The sequence below is a fragment of the Chrysochloris asiatica genome, unplaced genomic scaffold (assembly GCF_000296735.1).
Source record: "Chrysochloris asiatica unplaced genomic scaffold, ChrAsi1.0 scaffold00009, whole genome shotgun sequence".
Lineage (NCBI taxonomy): Eukaryota > Metazoa > Chordata > Mammalia > Afrosoricida > Chrysochloridae > Chrysochloris > Chrysochloris asiatica.
In genome coordinates this window covers 415758-426619 of record NW_006408527.1, presented here as the reverse complement: position 1 = coordinate 426619, position 10862 = coordinate 415758, and the positions used below count along the sequence as shown (strand labels likewise).

Here is a 10862-nt window from a genome sequence, read left to right as displayed (position 1 = left end):
GGTATCATATTCATCACCAAAAAGAGAACCTCAAGATCTGTCTTGAAGTACAGTGCTGTCTGTGGTAAGATAAATATCTACATGTCTACAAGGAAGACCTAGGGAGTACAGGTGTGGTATTGTAGGATAAGGACTGGTAACTGCAAGGTCAATGGTTCACACCTACCAATCACTCCTTGGAAACCCTATACAGGGTCACTATGAATCAGAATTGATTTGATGACACTTATCAACAACTAGAAGGAAGACCTTTTAATATCACTATTATTCAAATTTATGCACCAACCACTAAAACCAGTGATGATAAAATAAAAGAATTCTACAGTCTAAAATTGATCAAAAATACAATCAAGATGAGTTGATAATTAATGGTATTTGGTATGTGAACGTTGGAAACAGAGGAAAGATCAGTAGGTGGAAAAAATGACCTTGGTGATAGAAATGATATTGGAGATCACATGATAGAATTTGGCAGTAACAATGACTTATTCATTTTAAATATCTTTTTTCAACAGCATAAAAGTCAACTATACATGTGGAACTCATCAGATGGAATACACAGGAATCAAATTGACTACATTTGTGGGAGGAAATAATAGAAAAGTACAATATCATCAGCTAAAATAAGCCCAAAAGCAAACAGGATTTGAAATACTAACTGATAAACATTAAAACTACAGCTTTAAGTATAGATTTCACTTCAATGTAAATAAAACAAAAATCCTCACCAATGAACCAATAAATAACATCATGATACATGAAGAAAATATTGAAGTTTTCAAAGACTTCATTATGCTTGGATCTATAATCAATGCTCATAGAAGTAGCAGTCAAGAAATCAAATGACATTTTGCATTTGCCAAATGTGCTGCACAAAAGCAAGAGATGTCAATTTGAGAAAAAAGGTGAGCCTGATCCAGGTTATAATATTTTTCCTTGCCTCATATGCATGTGAAAATTGGAAAATAAATAAGGAAGACTAGAAGAATTGATGCATTTCAGTTATGGTGCTGGAGAAGAATATTGGAAGTGCAATGGAATGCCAAAAGAACAAACAAATCTGTGTTGGAATAAATAGAGCCAGAAGGTTCCTAAGAAACAAGGGTGGCAAAACTTATTTTTTTAAACTTTAGACTATGATCAGGGGTAACCAGTCCCTAATTTGGTAAAGTGGCGGTCAATGAAAAAGAGGAAGACCTCCAACAAGATGGATTGACATGGTAGTAGCAACAATGATCTCAGACATAACAAGGATGGCATAGGATCAGACATTGTTTTGTTCTGTTGTGTATAGGGTTGATGTCAATCAGAAATGACTCAATGGCTCCTACAACAAGAACAAAGCCTGCTAAACTGTGAGAGAATAAATTTCTGTTACAGCAGCCCTAGCTGACTAAGACAACAGGTAATATAGAGAAGGTCACTGTCTCAAGTACAAAGAACCAAAGAGCAAGCAAGCTTTGCCTTAGAAGTTAACATATTGGAAGCAGGACACACCTGCAAGGGAACGTCCTTTCAGTTGATTGGCTGCTCATAGCTGACTGCATCATAGAGTTAATAACATTGTATTAAAACTCATTATGAGGATAATTGCATCTCAACTGCCAAACTACTGAGGATCCTTGACCTAGTCAAGTTGACACAAAACCTTAACTATTATTACAATTACCATTAAATTTTATAAAGGCAGATATCAAAGAATTAAAAAGTATATCAACAAACTACAAGAACACTTTTTATAGATGTGACTTCACAGTTGACAAGAATCTTGAAGTTATCAAAAGATAATTGTAAATATAAATATTAAACTGTTTGTTCTTATATGTCTTTACCTTCCAGTCTGAGGATCAAATACAAAGTAATGGTCCTTGCAGTGGTCACAACTTTGCTCATCAGTGGAGGCATCTTGGCAAACACATTGACCAGTTATGCTATTGCAAATTTGATTAACTGCACCAGTTATATGGCATGAACATGGTAAGCAATCAGTGGCATTGCCAGGAGAAATGTAAAAACCTGAAAATAAAGAGAGTAAATGCTTCATATTTTAAAAATTCAGTTATTTTTAAGATAGCATCTTGTTTATAAAATAAAACACAACACAATATTGGAATACAACTCAACACCTAATAGAAATGTGGTCATAACTGTTTTTAACTAACATCAATTATGACCAAAACAACAACAACAAAAAAGGCTGAGCCAATAATTGATATTGCAAGTGGGTGTCTCACAGAGTCTTAAAATCTAAAGTAATTAAAACTTTCTTCCATGATCTTGTTACTAAATACAGATCTTCCTTGAATCATCTTCTTTTTACCAAAGGTACCACCAGCCATTCATTTCTTCAACTTAGAACACTGAAACATCTTTGGTATGGTTGTCATAAAATACCAAATTTGAATTTCTCATATACCATGAATTTTTATTATAGTAGTATTTCATGAAATATTTTTCATACTAAAAAAATATTCATTCTCATCTGAAATTCAAATTTAATTGATACCCTGTCTTTTGCTATATCTAGAAACTTCTGCATCTCCAATACCTACTTTTACTTAAAAATCAAATTCTGTGGATACTGCCACTTACGAAAATCAGAACATTTGACTCTTCATCTTTTCTACTACATCCCTAGTTAAAATCAACATCAATGCTTTTTTATAGCTAACACTATGTTGTTGCTAAGTGCCATCGAGTTGGTTCCAACTCATAGCAATCCTGTAAAAGGTTTCTGAGGAGTGACTGGTGAGCTTGAACTGCCGACCTTGTGGTTCAAAACTACCTTGCAGTCAAGCACATTAACCTGCAGCACCACAGTAGAACTCCCTATAAATATTATAAAGCTACATACCATAAGAATTTTATATTTATCATTTCATTTGGTCTCACAGCAACACTAATAAAACAATCCATTATTACATCCAATATACAGATAAGAAAATAGAAGGCTGGAAAAATTAACTCACTTTCCTAAATTGATAAGAGTTTACAAAGATCATAACTCAACTTCAAACCCAAACATCCTGACTCCAGAAACTTTCTCCTTCAATGATGCCTCTTACTGTCCATTTCCAATCTTTTAAAATTAACTTATGAACATCTATTTCTTTCCATTTTAAACTATTTGATGTTTTCCTATTTATTTTAGAAAAAGATCTGCAAGTCTGTCACAACGACCTCAAATCTTACAGTCTCATGAAGTTACATCTCACTTCTTATTCCAAACTCAATCCAATTCATTCATAATGCTTTACATTCTTGAGACCTAAGGCTTCTGCTCTTGTATCCACTGGAATGTGTTAGCCCTACCTTTTCTTTTGGCATACTTGATTCCTATGTGTTTCAAATTTTAGCTCAAGTGTGACTTCCTCTAGTCACTTTCCCTAGGTATGCCTGTGATCATTTCATAGCATTCTGTTTAGTGTCTTTAGAGTCCTCATGAAAATTACCAGTCTCATTTCTACCAGGTTGTAAAGTCCTGGTGTGGAGCTGAAGGATAAGCATTAGACTGCTAACTACAAGGTTGATGATTCAAACCCATCAGCCACACCTTGGAAACCCTATACAGGGTCACTATGGGTCAGAATCGACTGGGCCGGCTCTTAACAACAACAACATCAAACAGATATTAAGCCCCACAGATAATATAAAACTAAAACAGAATTGGAGTTTTAGACTGACTGCAGAACTCATGCATTTTTTTCTTATAGAAAAAGGAAATAAATAAAAATATGAATCAAAAATATATTCAACCCATGTGACCTAGCCTCGATGGCTTGATGACTGGAACTCGACTAGAGGAAGATTAAAAATAAAAAGAACAAAACAATTTTTGATAAGGGAAATGGCAGTTTGCTACAATTTGATGACCTTGACCTATACTCATGGAGGTAGTAACTCTAAGTACGGACAGCGATGGACGGAGTCTTCACATCAAGTATCAATGCTACCCCCTCTGTGTACCAGGTAGATAGGGACAGGCAACTTGGACATTGGCTACCTAAAATGAGGGGGCAATAAAAGGCACAAAGTGACTGGCTTACAAGGTCTCAAGGAGGGGTTTAGTTTAATAGTGTGTGGGAAAAAAGAGTCTCCACTGAATGGTTTTCATCTTGTCTAGATGCATCTAGTGAAAAGAGATGGGGATAAGAGTCTTATGATTCAACAATGTGTAATTGTAATCCTGACTAATTGTGACTGTCACAATTGTAAAGGTAGATATTTTGTAACAAAACCGGTGGAGTAGTTAATCTTACAGTCTAGAAACAAAGGACCCTACGACCATCAAGGAAGAAGAGCGCAAGTGGAATGTGAGACCTTATCCAGAGAAGCAGCAATAACAGAGATGGAAGCAGAGATGGGGCTATGGACAGATGGAGCAGCTGATGACTCTAGATTAATGGAAAGAGAGGGACTAAGAGATGGCAGCCCTTAGGCATACTTGCAGAATGTGCCCTTGGTTGGTGTAAATTATTATATATGCCTGAGTGTTTAAAAACAAAAAAAGAGCTAAAATAAATAGAAAGAAATACTGTTAACTGATGGTACATGGAGGGGATTATAATCATTGTAATGAAACAAAGTGTATGATTTGTTGAATGTAAAACTGATGATCTGCCCTGTAAACTTTCACTCAATCCATAATAAAACCCTTAATATATATATATATTCAATTTAGTTAAAATACATTGCATCTAGAAGACAGACATCAACAGTTGTATAATTAGGAGCAGGTGTATGATGTTGCATAATGTGTAGCCACTATGTGTACATATTTATGTCCATACATGCATTTATGTATGTTCAGAGCCAAACACATACTTAGTGCTATGTTGCTATTTGTTGTTAAGTGCTGTCAAGTCGGTTCCGACTCATAGCGACCCTAGGGTTTCCAAGGAGGACTGGTGAATTTGACTGCTGACCTTGCCATTCAAACCCACTTTACAGTTCAGTGCATATCCTCTAGCACCACACTCCACTTGGCACTATAAGGAATAGTAAAACAAATTGGGTGTGAGATCTCATAAGGTGTCTAATGAGTAAAGTTATGACAAGTAAAAATAACCATTCAGTTATTAAGATAACTAATTTAAGGTATATAAAATACCATTGCTATGGAAAGAGAGGACATGTGAGGGCACTCAATGTGGGGATAAAGCAACCGGATACGCTAAGACTCATTTGAGGTTCTAGTTGAAAACAACTCACTCACTCATTCATAGCCACCAATTAGTTTGAGTTTTTCTTCTGTCTTAGAAAGCATAAAATGCAGTAAAATTGTAGACATTATACTTAAAAGGAAAAAGCTAAAATTCTGTGTCACTGATTTGGAACACATTGACTAATACTGTCATTTTTTATATAGTAAGTTACAAGTAGATTGTGTCATTTGTTTCTTAGCATCCTTGTCATTAATTTGCCTATTCCTGTACTTCCAGGAAGAAAGTGTAGCCATGCTAATATATATCTTTGTACCTGATTCATCATATGATCAAAACCACAAATTTAGAAGGCTTCTAATTTGGGCTCATGATCACTGTGGCAGTAATTCTGTGTGGTTTTCCTCCGGTGAAGATACCTGGGTTCTTAAATCCTTAATGATGGCATCATGAGTATATTAAGAACACTCCAATTTGGACAAATTACCCATTAGTATAGACACTTAGAAGCAGAATTAAATTAGACTTATTGTGATGGTTTTCCAGCCACTGAGAATTCTGATACAATTAAGGTTGGTTTTTATAAGAGAAACTCTGAGATAATTCTATAAAACTATACATTAAATAAAATTGTATGTAGCAATGAAAAATGTCATTTTTCATTTAATAAAATAAAAAAAAACTATTAGAAAACTCTAAAAATTAAAGGAAGTCTGTTTTGTTGTAGAAAGTTGGGTAGTACAAATTTGGGAGGGTAAAGTATAGCATAGAAAATAGAGAGATCTAAGCAAAAAGTAACAAAGAGGTGTTAAATGAAGTACTTTGTTGTGGTGGTTGCTGTTAAGTGCCTTCGAGTTGGTTCTGACTTGTTGGGACCCTATAAAGGATTTCTGAGGAGCACCTGGTGAGTTTGAACTGTTGACCTTGTGGTTCAAACCGACCTTGAAGTCCAGCGCTTACCCTACAGCACCAGGAAACCTAGAGGTAGAGCTTCAAGGAAAAGACTTTTGCCTTGGGGTTAATTCCCCTTCTCCTCTCAGGAGCATGATTATAAAGGTTAATCTCACCAGTATTTTAGTTGTCCTATTTTTAAGCAGTTCTAATTAGGATGACTCAGGTAACTTCCTGCTCAATGATTACTTCTTGCCTTACCTGAATGTGTCTAATTCTAGACCATTACCTCTCCTTTTATGAGTTCCAACTATAGAAAACAACATTTCCCATTCCCTCCTGCCTTAACTTCAACTCCTGAGTGTAGCTTAAAGATAAATGACCTTAATTTATTTTCTTTTACTCAATACTTTCATGATCTTCCTCCATTAACTTCACTCTGGCTTTCCTCCTTTTAGCATCTGCGTCATTTTAACTGGTCTTTTTGAAAATTTTTTTTTTTTTCCATGAATGATTCTGTGCCACATTAGGACAACATTATTGCCTTGCATTTTGTGGTGCTGTGAGCTCAAACTTATGTAGCACAAATCAGCACAATAAAGGTTATTATTTTCCCCAGTTTTATGTCAGCTGACCTGGGTCCCAATTCAGATTAGTCTCAAGTGGAAAACAACACGTTATAGAGCACAAGCAGAGTTACCATATCATTAAATAGTGTCGCTTTACTTGGGAAGAGGCTTACAGAATCCTTAACATTCAATGTTATTAGCAAGGTGGCTGGTATTATCTCCTGTAGTGGTTATTTGCACAGCACCGTACCTGTCCTGGGCATAAAAGGAGATCCCATTTCCTAGTGATGTCCCTCCTGAGGACCATGAACGATGAGGCTATGCCAAGGTCTTGAAATGGGAAAGAGAAAACAAGTTTAACCTCTAGGTCTTATTCAAAAAAAGGAGGACAGAGTGAGGTTAAGCACTAATTATAAGCCATTTAGAAGAAACAACTCTCACCCTATACTAGAGTATGGGCATAATATTAGTTTAGGGAAGCCTTTCTAGCTCACCTATACCAAACAGCAAAGGACTATTTTAATAATGGTTTTATAAATAAATGCTTTCAGAATAAAATCTGGTAGACAATGCTAATTTTCTAGTTAAAAATAATAACAACCTGGGGACTTCTGAGCCCATGGACAAGGACAAGGACGGAGGGCTAGAGCTGAGAGTGAGACGTCCATCTGATAAGAAGTGAAGGGAGATGCACAAGAACACTCAAACTTGCAAATAACACTCATCTGACCTAGTCTCAATTGCTTGATTATCAGAACTCGACCAGAGGAAGATTTTTAAAAAAAATAACAAACAATTTTTGATAAAGGAAACAAGTATAAATTGTTACAATTTTATGAACTTGACCTAAACTTATGGATGTAGTAGCTCAAAATACCAACTGACAGGGAAGGAGTCTTCACATCAGTATCAATCCTATCCCTTCTGTATACAGGGCTGATAGGGATGGGCAACTTAGATATTGACTACCTAAAATGAGGGGGTGATAAAAGCATGGATTGACTGACTTACACGTGTTCAAGAAGGAGTTTAGTTTAAGAGTGTGCGGGAAAAGTAAAATCCCCAATGAACAGTTTTCATCTTGCGTAGATGGAGCTGGTAAAAATAGATGGGGATAAGATTCTTATGAATCAATAGTGAGTAATTATTATCGTGATTAATTGCGACTGTCACACTATAAATTTAGAAGTTCTGTAACAAAAACAAGGCAGTAGTTAATCTTACAGTCCAGAAACAGAGGACCCTAAGACCATCAAGGGAGAAGAGTATAAGTAGAGTATGGGACCCCATTCAGGGAAGCAGCGACACCAGAGATGGAGGCAGAGATGAAAACATGGAGAGAGGGAGCAGCTAGGACTCTTGACTCATGGAATGAGAGGGACTGGGTGCTGGTAGCCAGGAGGCAGGCTTGCATAAAGTGCCCTTTGGTTGTTTAAATGATCATATATTCCTGAGTGTTTCTGTGTACATACCTTTTCCCAAAACAAACAAACAAACAATGAATGGATGCAAATTCTGTTGAATGATGTTGCATGTAGGCGATTGAATCACTGCAATGAAATGATGGTGTAAAGCCGATGTTCTCCCATATAACTATCACTCAGTTTACAATAAAAACTTTAAAAAACATAATAATAATAACAATCACTTTTTTCCATTTGTATCTTCATATAAAATAATGCTAAAAGTATTACTGATTGTTGTTGTTGTGGTTATGTGCCGTGGAGTTGGTTCTGACTCATAGCGACCCTCTACAGGGTTTCCAAGGCTGTAAATCTTTACAGGGGCAGAAAGCCTCATTTTTCTCCCATGGAACAGCTGGTAGTTTCAAATTGCCGATTCATAACCACTGTGCTACCAGAGCTCCTGATAGAGTTGGCCAAATGTCAGTTATATTAATATTATTCCTCCAAGGTATGACTTTTCTTATTAAAATATAATAAAAACAGGTGTTCAATGGTTTAGATATACTTTCAATAGAATAGCTGATCTGCTTCTATTCTTTCTTCCTGGTTCAGCTAAACTTTCTTTGAGGAGCTTGCCAATTATCTATATAATTTTAACACCTAGCTCAGGAATCCCTTCCTCCATTAAATTCCCAGAGCCTTCCTTCTCCTACCGTCCTTCAAGAGTTAACCACTTCATCTGGGGCTGTTACCTTGTTGTTGTTGTTGTTACATGCTGTTGATTCAGTTCCAACCCATAGCGACCCTGTATCGGGTTTCCCAGGAGCAGATGGTGAGCTTGAACCACCAGCCTTGCAATTCAAACCAACTTTGCAGTCCAGCGCATTAACCCACAGCGCCATACCAGGACTGCATGTTACCTTACTCTTTTTCTAATCCATTATAATAGATCATTTCCTTCTTAATTTCCTTTCATAAGATACTACCTGACATATGCATAAGATAAGTAGCCCAAACCAGATTCAACTAGTTGGGGCTCCCATACATGTACAGAGAATTTCAGCTCAAGGAACCAACTTATTAACGGTTCCAGCAATACGTCCTGGATTCCATGAGCACAAAAAGCATAACCTTCCTGAATACCTGTGCCTGTTGTTGTTGTTATTAGGTGGCATGGAATTGGTTCCCACTCAGCGCACAACAGAACAAAGCATTGCCCAGGCCAGCACCAGCTTCACAATTGTTACATTTCAGCCCATTGTTTTTACCATTGTGTCAATCCATTTCATTGGGGAGTCCCCTCTTTTTGCTGACCTTTCATTTTACCAAGCACAATGTCCTTCTTCAAGCACTGGCCCCTACTGGTAACCTGTCCAAAGCACTAGAGACAAATTCTCCCAATCCTCACTTCTAAGGGTCATTCTAGCTGTACTTTTTCCAACACAGATTGGTTTGTTCTTCTGGCAGTACATGGTACATTTAATATTCTTCTCCAACATCATAACTCAAAGACATCAATTCTTCTACATTCTTCCTTCTTCATTGTTCAACCTTCATTACTATATGAGGTGACTGAAAATACCATGGCTTGATCACACACACCTTAGTCCTCAAGATACATTTGCTCTTTAACACTATGAAGAGGCTATTGCAGTCTAGTTGACTAATGTAATCTGCCATTTGATTTCTTAACAGCTGCTTCCATGAGTGTTGATTATGGCTCCAAGCAAAATGAAGTATTTGACAACTTAACTTTTTTCCCCTCCATTTGTCATGATGTTATTTACTGGTCCAGTCCTGAGGATTTTTGGTTTCTTTACATTGAAGTACAATATACATGGAAGGTTTTGGTATTTATCAGTAAATATTTCAAGTCCTCTTCATTTCCAGCAACAAGGCTGTGTCATATGTATATCACAAGTTGTTAATGAATCTTCCTCCAGTTCTGATGTCACAATTTTCTTCATATTATACAGTTTTTATGATTATTGCATACAGTTTGAATTATTATGGTGAAAGGATACAACACTGGCACATATTGTTCCTGATGCTCTAGTCAAACAACTCTCTCTTGGTCTATGTAAAGGTTCTTCAGGAGCACAATTAAGCATCTGTAATACACATTCTTTACAAATCCTTAGTTTGCCATGATCCATAGTTAGCTCTTGCCTTGTTTTAGTAGTTGATATTGATCTTCTTCACTATCTCTTTCCACAGATATAGTCAACTTGATTCTTGTGTATTCTATCTGGTGAGGTCCATGTGTAGTCAACTGTTGCATTATTTCAAAAGGTATTTGCAATGACTAAGTTGCTGGTCTGGCAAAGTCTATAATGTAATCTCCAGCATCATTTCTATCACCAACACTGTATCTTCCAACTACTGATCCTTCCTCTTTGCGTCCAGCTTTAGCATTCCAATCAACAGTAATTACCAGCACATCTTAATTGCATGTTTAATCCATTTCTGACTGAAGAAGGTGGTAGAATTCTTCAATTTCATCATCACTGACTTTAGCGGTTGATGGGTAAATTTAAGCAATAGTGTTATTAACTGGTCTTCCTTGTTGGCATATGGATATTATATGTTATCACAACCATCACTGCATTTCAAGATAGATCTTGAAATGTTATTTTTAATAATAATTATGATACTGTTCCTCATGAATTTATCATTCCAGGCATAGTAAACTTTATGACTATTGAATTCAAAATGGTCAATACCTGTTTATTTCAGTTCACTAATGCCTAGGATATCAATCTTTATGTTTTCCATTTAATTTTTGAAAACTTACAGTTTTCTTAGATTCATACATTATACACTCCATGTTCTGA

General features: G+C 36.2%; 1 protein-coding gene across 1 annotated transcript in view; it reads right to left on the bottom strand.

Annotated features, from left to right (window-relative positions):
• The window catches only part of USH2A (Usher syndrome 2A (autosomal recessive, mild)), a 1370557-nt gene that overhangs the window by 1037465 nt on the left and 322230 nt on the right, over positions 1-10862 (bottom strand). The window contains 1 exon segment of the mRNA XM_006834191.1: positions 1833-2016. Coding sequence (XP_006834254.1) covers positions 1833-2016 — 184 coding nt within the window.